This window comes from Dreissena polymorpha, chromosome 6 (assembly GCF_020536995.1).
Source record: "Dreissena polymorpha isolate Duluth1 chromosome 6, UMN_Dpol_1.0, whole genome shotgun sequence".
In the NCBI taxonomy this organism is placed as follows: Eukaryota; Metazoa; Mollusca; class Bivalvia; order Myida; family Dreissenidae; genus Dreissena; species Dreissena polymorpha.
The window spans coordinates 80,677,473-80,691,780 of record NC_068360.1 but is presented as its reverse complement, the minus strand read 5'-3'; the positions used below and the strand labels follow the sequence as shown (position 1 = coordinate 80,691,780).

The window sequence follows — 14,308 nt, the reverse complement described above, 5'->3', positions numbered from 1 at the left end:
GATAGCCAAGTTACATGTAGTTTTCATTTTTATCAATCAGCCACACTTAAGAAAGATTTTAGATAAAATTAACATTTACATATTAATTGTACTTGTTTAAGGGGCTTAAGTAGAAAACCTATGCTGATATTTGTTAGCTCATCTAGGCTGATATTTGTTAGCTCACCTGAGCATAAGGTACTTATTTTGAGCTTTTGTGATCGCTTCGATTTTTGTTGAAAGTTTGTCGTGCATCGTCCGTGGTCATCATTTACCGCTCTATAGGGGCCAGGCTAATTGCTCAATCTTGAAGGTACTTGGTTAGAACATTTGCCCCAGTGATATCTCTACTGAGATCAAAACTGTGTCATGTGGGGTCAAAAACTAGGTCATTCGTTCAAATTAAAAAAAGAGCTTCTTAACGCAACAGAAATCACAATATTTCCCAATCATCATGAACTTTGTGCAAAACATTTGTTCTGATGATATCTCAATTCAGTTTGAAAGTGGTCCAGGTTCTTGAAAAACATGGCCACCAGCGGACTAGGACGTTTTCCTTATACATGTATTGCCACATTGAAACCGTGTGAACATTCTAAAGATCACATGTTTTTTACTTAATCATTACATAACTTACTCAGAAATGTTTTTATGACATCTCAGCCAAGTTTAAAAATGCTTTTGGTCTGTTGAAAAACATGGCCACCAGGGGTGGCGGGGCAGTTTTCATTGTACAGCTTTACCTTTTGAACACTCTAGGAGTCCCATTTTTTGCCTAATCATCATAAAACTTGCTAAATATTTCATCTTATGATTGGTTAACTGAATTGTAAAATGGTTGTGGTAAGTAAAAAAAAAACAAGGCAGGCAAGCTAGGGGCCGGGTAGTTTTTCCTTTATGCCGGATTAACTGACTTGTTTAGGTTTTTGTGTCGCGAAAAAGTGGCAAAAACCTTTTTTTAGCCAGTTATTTGTAAACCCTGTCTGGCTATAGAAAAGCCTTGTAAACACTCTTGGTGACTTTGGTGCTTTGCCAGCATGTTTAATAATGTCCTGATGGCATTGATAAAAAATCTGGTACATGTATGAGTAATTTACTCTCATTCTTGAGAGTTAAATCAACCAATTGAAATAAGACTTTATCATAATTGGCAGATTAAAAACGGAAACAACTCCATAAAACTGGACCGTGATAATGTGAAATCTGTTACAGGAGAGCCGTAACTATAAAACAGTAGAGGGAAAAGATTAATGGAAAGTGGTGAACCGGAAAGCCGAAAAAGCAGAAACCAATAAGTGGGGTACCCGAAAGAGATAACCGCAAAGTGGTTAGTGGAAACAAATTACCTGAAAGTGGTGTCCCCAAAGTGGACAGCATGAGTCACCCCAGTGAATGGATACCGGAGGAGGGAATACCGGAACTGGTACAGAGGTCCTCCGGTATGGCTCTGCTTTACGGTATGGTATTCTATACTAAATATTATGTTTTCAGTGTACTTGTCTCTATGTGCTTCAATAGGTGTTAAATGTTTTACGAGATAATTGATTTTCAACAAAAAGGAAAAAAAATCCTTAAGATTTTACATTTCATAAAAATTCCAAAGTTAAAAACATGATTTTATGTTCTACATAAAAGCATGGCTTTGAGGTTCCTTGATAATGTTGAAAAAACCATATTTTTGACATTTGGAAAAATGTATAGAAAATTCCAAAAAAGATGCCCTTGAACATTTACGATTAGATACCCTGTCTACCCATAGGGTAGATGTTAAAAAAAGTATTATCTGTGCCATGCAGGCGTTCAGAAGAAGATCACAACCAGTGGTGGTCCAGAGAGCTGTGAGCCGATGCCGTTCACACTGTTCCCCAGTTTTCTGCCGAAGGCCGTCCTCACCAAGGCCCGTTCTCTTCACACCCACTTCCAGAGGCTGATGTTCGACGTGGCAAACGATCACGAGTTTCTTCACATGTGCCTCAAAGAGTAAGGATAGTTTTCCTGCAGTATGATTTTTTAGCCTTGCTCTGGGAAAATGGGGTTTAATGCACATGTGTTAAGTGTAGTCCGAGATTAGCCTGTGAAGTCCGCACAGGCTAATGAGGGACAAAACTTTCATTTAATGGAGTTTTCGTTTAAACAAAAATCTAGTCTAGATGAAGTGTCATCCCTGATCAGCCTATGCAAACTGCGCAGGCTAATCTGGGACAAGACTATGCATTAAGCCCAGTTTTACCAGAGGGCTTCTCATTAGTGTTTTACTTTATTGTGTCAACTCTCCACATAATAACAAGCGATTTTTTTTTCCCAATTTGGAAAAGAACCTATACCATACCAATTGGGAATAATTGTCGCGAAAATTCGTGAAATCGGGAAAATTTGCATTGTGAAATCTTCAGATTGTGAAATATGGGTCTTTATTAATTGCTTATTAAAATTGCATAAATCAATTCAAATATTCATTTATATGCATACTGTGTTGAAATATTCAGTTTCTGTTCTCATGTTATTTTTTTTACTTGCAGATAATGCTTTTTTAGAACAAAATTGACATATTTTCCTCTCGTTTGAGAATTTTTAAGATGGCAACTGGGAATTTTGTAGTTTTTCCTAAATTGGAAAAGAACCTTTTACGGGTACTTTATAAAGAAGGAAAAAAACGTTGATAACGGCAGGGCTAGGGTCTAAGTCCGTTTCAATGTATTGCGCACAATGAACATCATAGAAAAGCCATTATAATATTAACAAGATATGATGTTTATTTTTAGAACTGATTGATTGTGATACACATTCTATCTCCTAATTTCCAGTGTACTTCCCGTTGACGAGTTTACTCGAGAATTTTGGAACATTTACGAGACTGTCAGAAATGAAGGAGTCACACAGGTATGTTGGTCGTTTCTTATAGTTTTAACATTTTGGCTCCATTCCACCTTTATCTAGTATTTGGAACACCTTGTCCAGTTTGAATAGCAATGGGCCCTGTCTGTAAAAAATATCTTGCCTGCAGTTGGGCTACAGAACTTCTGTGGGGATTGATGATGAAAATAATGTTTAGGGGTCAGACTCTCCCCCCTACCTTTCATTAAGTGTGACGTTTTTCAGTTACTGACACAAGTTTGTGCAATGAGTATGCACACTTGTGGTGTAATGAGTGTTTCTGATAAAGGAGAATAGTAAGCATCAACTATCCGTCATACTTCTAAATTAAAAAAAAATTCTTACCATTCTCCCCCTCCCCCTCACACAAAAGATCAAGCTTAAAGTTGCATATGTCACTCAGTTATTTCTCAGAGCCATAACAATTTCATGATGGAGGCAAGTGGAGAAAGAATGAAGGGTGGTCAAGATTGTCACGAGGTCGAGTTCAACAAATTTTATTTCTCAGGCCATCACGATATTTATAAGCCGTAACGATTTCATGATGGAGGCAAGTCGAGATTGGAAGAAGGGCAGTCAAGATATACGCCAGGTGGAGTTCAACACGTTTTCCTCGGGGGCTGGAGGGGTGGGGGGAGCAGTTACAGATGTTCACAGGTACATGAAATGGTTTCATTTTGTATATAGAAATGTCATCAAAGGTCAAGTTTGGTAACTAAAGTTTTAAATTTGTTCTTATTATGAGCCCACTTACTCTTTCAAATTTTGCACACAAAAAAATAAGTCAAAGATGTTCAAACTTTGATATTTTAATGAAACTTCATATTTAAAATCCTTATAACAGCACCTCTGTTAACCCTTTTCCACTTAGAAGCAAAGTGAAAATGGCTATGTGCAAACAGCATAAAACCAGATTCAGGTTTTATGCTGTTGCTGCTCATTAGAATCGTAGGTTTGGAGATGAAGCCTTAAAAATTTGAATCTAGTAAGAAAGGTCTTAAATTAAATATAAATATCTAAGGGACTACAAATGCGTAAAAATACGTATCTAAGTGGTAAAGGGTTAAATATGTATCTAAGTGGTAAAGGGTTAAATATGTATCTAAGTGGTAAAGGGTTAAATACATATCTTAGTGATAAAGAGTTAAATACATATCTTAAGTGGTAAGGGATAAATATGTATCTAAGTGGTAAAAGGGTAAAATACGTATCCAAGTGGTAAAGGGTTAAATACGTATCTAAGTGGTAAAGGGTTAAATATGTATGTATGTTGTAAAGGGTTAAATACGTATCTAAGTGGTAAAGGGTTAAAAAGGTATCTAAGTGGTAACGGTTTAAATACGTATCTTTGTTGTAAAGGGTTAAATATGTATCTAAGTGGTAAAGGGTTAAATACGTATCTAAGTGGTAAAGGGTTAAATATGTATCTGTGTTGTAAAGGTTTAAATACGTATCTAAGTGGCAAGGGTTTAAATACATGTCTATGTTGTAAAAGGTTAAATACGTATCTAAGTGGTAAAGGGTTCAATACGTATCTAAGTGGTAAAAGGTTTAATACATATCTATGTTGTTAAGGTTTAAATACGTATCTAAGAGGTAAGGGGTTAAATACATGTCTATGTTGTAAAGGGTTAAATACGTATCTAAGTGGTTAAGGGTTTAATACATATCTAAGTGGTTAAGGGTTAAATATGTACATAAGTGGTAAAGGGTTAAATACGTATCTATGAGGTAAAGGGTTTAACACATGTCTTCATGTATGTTGTAAAGGGTTAAATACGTATCTAAGTGGTAAAGGGTTAAATACGTATCTAAGTGGTAAAGGGTTAAATACATATCTAAGTGGTAAAGGGTAAACAAATATCTAAGTGGTAGAGGGTTAAATACGTATCTAAGCCGTAAAGGGTTAAATACATATATGAGTGGTAAGGGGTTAAATACATGTCTATGTTGTAAAGGGTTAAATACGTATCTAAGTGGTTAAGGGTTCAATACGTATGTAAGTGGTAAAGGGCTAAACACATATCTAAATGGTAAATGGTTAAACTCATATCTATGTTGTAAAGTATTAATGTGATCGGCAGGATAAGGTCAATGTGATAATTTCTAAAACACAGCAATGTAAATGTGGATGAATTTCTCAATAACACATTGAGTTATTGTAAGCAAACTTCATACCCAAATGCATTTATTTATACAAATCTTGAGATTTCATGGGGTGGGCGGGGGATGTATTAAGGTCACATTATTTATAGAAATTTTAATTATGTTAAATAACTGAAGAAGAAATTGAGCTATATTAATTAAACTTAATAAATACTAATCCTAAAACATGTAGATACCTTTTTTTCAAATCTCACAATGGTTGAATGTGGCATACAGGAGGTAATGGTCACTATTTCTTAAAATACCAGCATGGATTCCACTTAGTAACAGGAAAACAAAATGAGCTACTGTCATGAAACAAGCAACTGTTGTTGACTCTTTGTGCTGTTTTCAGGTACAGTCTAAAACTATCAGGCTTTCCGTTGGACCTCGACAAGGTATTTTGTTCTGTTTTTCTCACCAGAGGATGACTATTAGTGAATGTAGATTCTTAGATTTATTTATTATAGCCCAATACAGCCTAAGGCTTATTTGCAATGCTCTCGAGTCTGTTTTCTGGGGTTAGATCCCGTACTTGGGTGTCTATGGGGGAAATCTAAAGAAAAACTCCCACTGTGGGGATCGAGTCTGTGACCTCCCGGTTGCCAAGTGGACACCATATCCATTACACAACGGAGAGGATGACTGTTTGTGAATGTAGATTCTTTAATTTGATTAATTTGTGTTTGTCTTTTGATGATACATGGAGGATAGTAAGGTATATATATCTATACAATTTCTTTTAAGAATGATCACTGAAATCTGTGCATTTACACGCATAAAAAAGCTAATCACATGTTATAAACTGATTTCCATGCCTTATATGCCGCACTTGCATTGTGCTTGTCTCAAAATAGAACAGGTTTTTCCCTAATGTGCTCTCAATGTTATGGATATTTACAATCAAACATGACACATAAAAGAAGTCCTCTTTCACAGCTGTTTAGTACAGAAACGGATTTCACAATTTGAAATACAGAATTTCTAACCTGTATCTTGCAATTTATAGTGGAAAAACATTAGTTTTATATTAGCTCACCTGAGCACAACATGCTCATGGTGAGCTTTTGTGATCGCCTTTTGTCTGTCGTCCGTTGTCCGTTGTGCATTGTGCCGCGTCAACATTTGCCTTGTTAACTCTCTAGAGGGCACATTTATTGTCCAATCTTCATGAAATTTGGTCAGAAGATTGGTCTCAATGATGTCTTGGATGAGTTAGAAAATGGTTACGTTTGCTTGAAAAACATGGCTGCCAAGGGGCGGGGCATTTTTCCTCATATGGCTGTAGTAAAATCTTGTTAACACTTTAGAGGCCACATTTATTGTTTGATCTTCATTAAACTTGGTCAGAAGATTCATCCTAATCATATCTTGGACGAGTTCGAAAATGATTCCAGTTGGTTGAAAAACATGGCCGCCAGGGGGCAGGGCATTTTTCCTTATATCGCTATAGTACTATCTTGTTAACACTCTAGAGGCCACATTTATTGTCCAATCTTCATGAAATTTGGTCAGAAGATTTTTCTTATTCATATCTTGGATGATTTCGAAAATGGTAACGTCTGCTTGAAAAACATGGCTGCCAAGGGGCGGGGCATTTTTCCTTATATGGCTATATATGGCTATAGTAAAATCTTGATAACACTGTAGAGGCCACATTTATAGTCCGATCTTCATGAAACTCGATCAGAAGATTCATCCCAATAATATCTTGGACAAGTTTAAAATGATGCCGGTTGGTTGAAAAACATGGCCACCACGGGCGGGGCATTTTACCTAATAAGCTATAGTAAAACCTTGTTTACACTCTAGAGGTCACATTTATTTCCCGATCATCATGAAACTTGGTCAGAAGATTTGTCCCAATGATTTTTTGGATGAGTTCCAAAATGGTTTTGATTGCTTTAAAAACATGGCCACCAGGGGGCGTGGCATTTTTCCTTATATGGCTATAGTTAAACCTTGTTTACACTGTAGAGGCCACATTTATTGTCCAATCTTCATGAAATTTGGTCAGAAGATTGGTCTCAATGATATCTTGGATGAGTTTGAAAATAATTGTGTTTGCTTGAAAAACATGGCTTCCAATGGGCAGGGCATTTTTCCTTATATGGCTATAGTAAAATCTTGTTAACACTCTAGAGGCCACATTTACTGTCTGATCTTCATGAAACTTGGTCAGAAAATTCATCCAGATATTATCTTGGGCGAGTTCAAAAATGATGCCGGTTGGTTGAAAAACATGGCTGACAGGGGGCGGGGCATTTTTCCTTAACACTCTAGAGGCCACATTTATTTTCCGAACTTCATGAAACTTGGTCAGAAGATTAGTCCTAATAATATCTTGTTATTTCAGGTGAGCGACTTTGGACCTTTCAGGCCCTCTTGTTAAAAGGTCTGACAGAGCCATTCTACTTTTAATTTTAGCCGCTTTCAGGGAAAATGGGCCTTTTTTCATGTTTGAAGTGTCAAATACAGATTAGCATGTGCAGTCTCCACAGGCTAATCAGGGACAACACTTTCTACTTGTAAGGCATTTTTTTAAAGAAGTCTTTTTTGAAAGAAAATCCAGTTGCTTACTCACAGGCTAATCTGAAACAACGCTTACATTCATGCATTTAGCCCAGTTTTAACTGAATGAAGCTCAGTCATTGTTCATTGTGTTAGTGAAATATTGTTATTGCATAATTCTTGTTTTAATCAGATATTTGTTGTTGTTTTTAAGTTACCTGAAAACAGACCTACTAAAGGATTCGCCAAGGGTCTCGTGCTTGCCTGGGAACAGTATGGAAATCCATCGTAAGTTTAGCGTTAATTTGCAACATTCTTTCTGCACATTACATTACGTTTTGTGTATATTTACTTTAATTGTTGTCTTAAAAATGCATTTTTATTTAAAATATAAATATGTCATAATTTTTTTTAGTGAGCATCATAATTATGTTATTTACATTGAAACAAAGAATTTGGTTTTTGCATAAGTTCCTGAACCAAAGACTGCGAAGAATGTTAGCCTCCTGTGGTAACTGTCTTATTGCATGTGCGTTAAGTGCTAATTGGGGACGATACTTTCTGCCTTAACTGGATTTTAATTAAGAAGAGATTTCTTTAAAAAGAAAATATAATAAAAGTGGAAAGTGTGGTCCTTGATTAGCCTGTGCAGAATGAAAAGGTTTTTATGGGGTGACACGTTCTCAAATAAATTAATCCTCAGTTTTCTCAGAACAAGGCTCAATTATAGTTTCATTGTTATTGCACCTACGTGCACTTTTATTGTTATACAAATTTATTGTTTCATTGTTATTGCACCTACATGCACTTTTATTGTTATACAAATGGATAGTGTCATTGTTATTGAACCTATGTGCACTTTTATTGTTATACAAATTTATAGTGTCATTGTTATTGCACCTACTTGCACTGTTATTGTTATACAAATGGATAGTTTCATTGTTATTGCACCTACTTGCACTGTTATTGTTATACAAATTGATAGTGTCATTGTTATTCGACTTCCTTGCACTGTGATAGTTATATCAATTATAGTGTTATTGTTATTGCACCTACGTGCACTTTTATTGTTATACCAAAAAGTGTCATTGTTATTGCACCTACTTGCACTGTTCTGGTTATATCAAGTTATAGTGTCATTTTTATTCGACTTACTTGCTTTGTTATTGTTATACCAATTTATAGTGTCATTGTTATGCAAATTACTTGCACTGTAATTGTTATTATTTATAGTGTCATTGTTATTAGACTTACTTGCACTGTTATTGTTATGCCAATTTAAAGTATGCCCCATTTTAACTTATGCCCCCCCCTTTGAAGAAGAGGGGTTATATTGTTTTGCTGAATGTCGGTTGGTCTGTCAGTCAGTCTGTCGGTAGACCAGTTCGTTTCCAATCAATAACTCTTCAACGAATCCACCAATTGGCTTGATATTTCCCATTTGCATTGGCCTTTGACATTAGATGACCCCTATTGAAATTGGCGTCACTAGGTTAAAGGTCAAGGTCACTGTCACAATAAATGTGAAAATTGTTTCCGATCAATAACTTGTCAACTGATTCACCGATTGGCTTGATACTTCACATTTGCATTGGCCTTGGACAGTAGATGACCCCTTTTGAAATTGGGGTCACAAGTTTAAAGCCCTGTTTGGGGGGCATATGTCTCCGACTGCGGAACTCTTGTTGATATTTGACTTACCAGTACTTGCACTGTTATTGTTATACCAATTTATTGTGTTATTATTGTTCGACTTACTTGCTTTGTTATTGTTATACCAATTTATAGTGTCATTGTTATTAGACTTACTTGCACTGTTATTGTTATACCAATTTATAGTGTCATTGTTATTAGACTTACTTGCTTTGTTATTGTTATACCAATTTATAGTGTCATTGTTATTAGACTTACTTGCACTGTTATTGTTATACCAATTTATAGTGTTATTGTTATTAGACTTACTTGCACTGTTATTGTTATATCGTTCTCAGAGCGGTCATCTTATTTGTGGTGGGTGTCCCAGAGCCGAACACACCAGATCAGCGCTGGTTGGAGAGGCATATCTTTGAATATAATCCTGCAGTGCGTGTCATATTCAGAACATTCCAGCAACTCACAGCAGGAGACACCACTCTTGGTGATAGGAAACAGCTTCTTGTGTTAGTATACATTTTTTTTATGCCCTTGGATCGAATGATCGGGGGTATATTGTTTTTGGCCTGTCTGTCTGTCATTCTGTCCCAAAACTTTAACCTTGGTCATAGCTTTTGCAATATTGAAGATACCGGTAGCAACTTGATATTTGGCATGCATGTGTATCTCATGGAGCTGCACATTTTGAGTGGTGAAAGGTCAAGGTCATCCTTCAAGGTTAAAGGTCAAATATATGCTTCAAAGTGGCGCAGTAGGGGGCATTGTGTTTCACAAACATAGCTCTAGTTTTGTTGATGATATGAGCTTTGTTCTGGGAAAATTTGGCTAATTGCATGTGCGTGAAGTGTTGTCCCAGATTAGCCTGTGCAGTATGTACAGGCTAATCAGAGTCAACACTTTGCACTTTATATTTAAAAGAAGGTCTCTTCTAAAGAAAAATCATGTTTTTGCGGAATGTGTCATCCCTAATTAGCTTGTACAGACTGCACAGGCTAAGTTGGACAGCACTTATTGCACATACTCTAAGCCCTGTTTTCCCACAGTGCTCATATTAAGGCGTTGTGGTATTGATTTTAATGCTTTCATGTGGTTTATAGCTAAATATAAATGATTTAAAACTGGTAAGCAGTAATTTACCATGTTAAAACTATGAAAGAATTACCGTAAAAATTATAGATTATTTTTTTGTTTCACTGTGAAAGGAAGTTATTGTTTGTACACGTGTACGTGATAAAATTACTTAACTTCATAAATCTTGTTCCAAGTATGAAGTCTTGTAATAACTTGTATTTCTCCGACAGGGACGGTGTGGAGGTGGCAGTTGTCTACTACAGATATGGGTATGCACCAACGCACTACCCGACCAAGAAAGTATGGGATTACCTTTGTTATTCCAGTGTGTTTTCATCATTTTGGGAATGGGGCATTTGGATTGGGAGAAATCATATTTTTTTGACAAAAATAATGAAATTGGTGTTGTTTCTTTGTGAACACAAATTTGGAATACATTTTTTTTAATTGGGCTGGATTGGAGATAAACCGAATGTTGAGATTTATTTTTATTGTCCCCTACCGGTTTCACCTGACACCTGAGGGGACTTATGATTTGCGCTCTGCGCGTCTGTCTGTTTGTCTGTCACACTTTTCTGGATCCTGCGCTAACTTTAAAAGTTCTTCATATTTGTTCATGAAACTTGAAACATGGTCAGATGGCAATATGGAGATTATGCACATCTTTTCGTTTTGTTCCTACATCAAGAATTCTGGTTGCTATGGCAACAAATAAAATAAATAAAAAAATCTGACAATGGTGGAGCCTGTAGGGGACATATTGCTTGGCACTAGTCTTGTTATATTTGTTACTATTTATTCATTTGTAAGAAACCTACAATTGGTAATTTTAAAGCGGCTGTATTCTTCAAATATATAAGATATTAAGCTGTTGAGCTGAGTGCAGTAGCTATCAGTAATACTAGCGTGGTAGTACATCATGCCATGTATTTGTGGTGAATTGTTTTGACACTTTACGTTACACTTCGATTTTACAATAAATTAGAGTGACAATCAATAATTGTCAGAAAAAAGTAATAAACAATAAATAGTAATAAACAATATAACATAATGTCGAATTTAATAATAATACATTAATATTGAGGGTTTTTTTATATCAAAAACACAGTTTTTTGTATACTTACAAAAAAATAGTGTTCATATTTTTTTCAGATGTTAGAATGGATTGGTTAATTATTTTTCCGGATGTATTTGCGAATAATTGATAAAATTTTATGTTGTGGATTAGTTAGTTATTTTAAGAATCCATTTTTAGCTCACCTGAGCACAACATGCTCATGGTGAGCTTTTGTGATCGCCTTTTGTCCGTTGTGCATTGTGAATTGTGCGGCGTCAACATTTGCCTTGTTTACTCTCTAGAGGGCACATTTATTGTCCAATCTTCATAAAATTTGGTCAGAAGATTGGTCTCAATGATATCTTAGATGAGTTTGAAAATGGTAACCTTTGCTTGAAAAACATGGCTGCCAAAGGGCGGGGCATTTTTCCTTATATGGCTATAGTAAAATCTTGTTGACACTCTATAGGCCACATTTATTGTGTGATCTTCATGAAACTTGGTCAGAAGATTAATCCCAATAATATCTTGGATGAGTTCGAAAACGATGCTGGTTGGTTGAGTTCGAAAATGGTTACTTTTGCTTGAAAAACATGGCCGCCAGGGGGTGGGGCCTTTTTCCTAATATGGCTATTGTAAAATCTTATTAACACTCTAGAGGCCACATTTATTTTCCGATCTTCATGAAACTTGCTCAGAAGATTGGTCCCAATGATATCTTGGATAAGTTTCAAAATGGTAACCTTTGCTTGAAAAACATTGGCTGCCAAGGGGCGGGGCATTTTTCCTTATATGACTATATAAGGCTATAGTAAAATCTTATTAACACACTAAAGGCCACATTTATTGTCCAATCTTCATGAAACTTGGTAAAAAAAAAATCCCAATAATATCTTAGACGAGTTCGAAAATGAAAGCCGGTTGGTTGAAAAACATGGCTGCCAGGGGGCGGGGCATTTTTCCTTATACGGCTATAGTAAACCCTTGTTAACACTCTAGAGGCCTCATTTATTGTCCAATCTTCATGAAATTTGGTCAGAAGATTTGTCCCAATAATATCTTGTTATCTTAGGTGAGCGACTTTGGGCCTTTCAGGCCCTCTTGTTTATTTAGTTTTTTTTATCCCCCGGATCGAAAGATCGGGAGCATATTGTTTGGCCTGTCTGTCTGTCATTCCTTGTATGTGTGTGTCCCAAAACTTTAACCTTCGTTAAAGTTATTCAATTACTTTTGCATTACTGAAGATAGCAACTTTATATTTGGCATGCACCTGGATCTCATGGAGCTGCACATTTTGAGTGGTGAAACTAGGTCAAGATCAAGGTCAGCCTTCAAGGTCAAAGGTCAAATATATGGCTTCAAAGCGGGCAATAGGGGCATTGTGTTTCTGACAAACACATCTCTTTTTTTTAAAGCAATGATCTTTTCATGCCTTGTGTGCTGTAGGAATATGATCTGCGGTTGACAATAGAGCGATCTCTTGCCATCAAGTGCCCATCTATGGCAGCACACTTGGCGGGTTGCAAGAAAGTCCAACAGGTGCTTGCTGCTCCGGGACAACTGGAACACTTTATAGCGGACCCTGATATAGCCCGTAGCATCCGGGAGACGTTTGTAGGACTCTACCATCTTAGCTATAATGTGAGTGCGGTTAGTTTATAATTCACGAACTGACCTTGATGTCTCAATAATCCTCATGTTTGTTATAAGAGGAATAGCTTGAACTCACTATGTTCATATGGCAATAAAACTTACTGTACATTTGTTTTAACCCTTTCAGTGTGGGAACCTAATTTTGAAGGCCTTTGCAAACAGTTTGGATCCAGATGAACGTGGCGTCTCATCAGGATCCAAACGGTTTGCTATTCTGATAATATTCTTTGAAAAAAAAATCGAAGAAAATGCTAATTTTAGTAATTCAGCAGACGACATTTTAGCAGACGACAAATTTCCCAGCATGCAAAGGGTTAAAGTACATTTTTCAGTGTTTGTTTTCTCCTTTGTCGAAAACATCAGATGGGGTATTTCGTGTCAGAAGGGTAATTATTTGTTTACACAGGCATGAACAAATGTTTGTTTTATTCTTTTCTAATATAAAAATGTAATTAAAAACTTTACCAAAATACTTAATTAGATTATTTTCAAACTTGGTTTGTTGCAAAATTTCTAGGATTATTTACATAAATGCCTTTCACGTGGTCAATTTCGTCCAAATTTAGTGATTTGAACAACCACATGAGGGTAATTTTTATGGTTAGTTTAGTGGAAAAATGTATTGTTAGCTCAACTATTATATTTGAAATATATATATAGTGGAGTTATCCTACTCACCTCGGCGTCGGCATTTCCGTAAGCGTTAGCGTGCAAATGTTAAAGTTTTCGTACTACCCCAATTATTTTCATTGTCCCTTGACATATTGCTTTCATATTTTGCACACTTGTTTACCAACATGATCCCAACCTAAAAGCAAGAGCAGACAACTCTATCAAGCATTTTGACATAATTATTGCCAATTTTATACTTAGAATATGCATATTATTGATAAATCTAAGTTAAAGTTTGACAAAACAACACTTACCTGACATACCACAATGCACTCCACTCAAGCCATCCCCCACGCCCCCCCCCCCCCCCCCCCCCCCCCCCCCCCTCAGGTGTAATTTGTGGGTATGTCTTGCACGTTAATCTATAAAAAATATATGAATATTTCACTGACAAAGCATTCTTAACATTATAAAATATAACTATTGAGAGTGTATATACACGTAATGTTTGAATTGAAGTTTTAAATAATTTGCATGCATTCATCTTAAATGCAATACACTAAGAATAAGTTAAACATACTTACACAAGGGGCACATCCGGTTTGTTTTTAAACAAAGTTTCCAGTTTGGGGTTTATTCTTTGAAATACCGTGTCATTGTAATACTTCAGTATTTCATTCTGTAATTGAAGAAACATTTTGTATATCAAGAATTAGTACATGTAGTTTTTCTTATTTTTGAAATATCTTCTAT

The 14,308-nt window shown here is 35.9% G+C and overlaps 1 protein-coding gene across 3 annotated transcripts in view; it reads left to right on the top strand.

The window, feature by feature from the left end:
• Window positions 1-14,308, top strand: part of LOC127833981 (glutathione synthetase-like) — a 44,569-nt gene that overhangs the window by 20,738 nt on the left and 9,523 nt on the right. For all 3 annotated transcript variants that reach the window (XM_052359508.1, XM_052359509.1, XM_052359507.1), the window contains exons 2-10: window positions 1,192-1,436; window positions 1,776-1,959; window positions 2,784-2,859; window positions 3,362-3,510; window positions 5,354-5,396; window positions 7,724-7,797; window positions 9,501-9,668; window positions 10,464-10,533; window positions 12,737-12,931. In XM_052359508.1, the coding sequence (XP_052215468.1) occupies window positions 1,355-1,436; window positions 1,776-1,959; window positions 2,784-2,859; window positions 3,362-3,510; window positions 5,354-5,396; window positions 7,724-7,797; window positions 9,501-9,668; window positions 10,464-10,533; window positions 12,737-12,931 (1,041 nt within the window). In that variant the 5' untranslated portion in view covers window positions 1,192-1,354. The remainder of the gene's footprint in view (window positions 1-1,191; window positions 1,437-1,775; window positions 1,960-2,783; window positions 2,860-3,361; window positions 3,511-5,353; window positions 5,397-7,723; window positions 7,798-9,500; window positions 9,669-10,463; window positions 10,534-12,736; window positions 12,932-14,308) is intronic.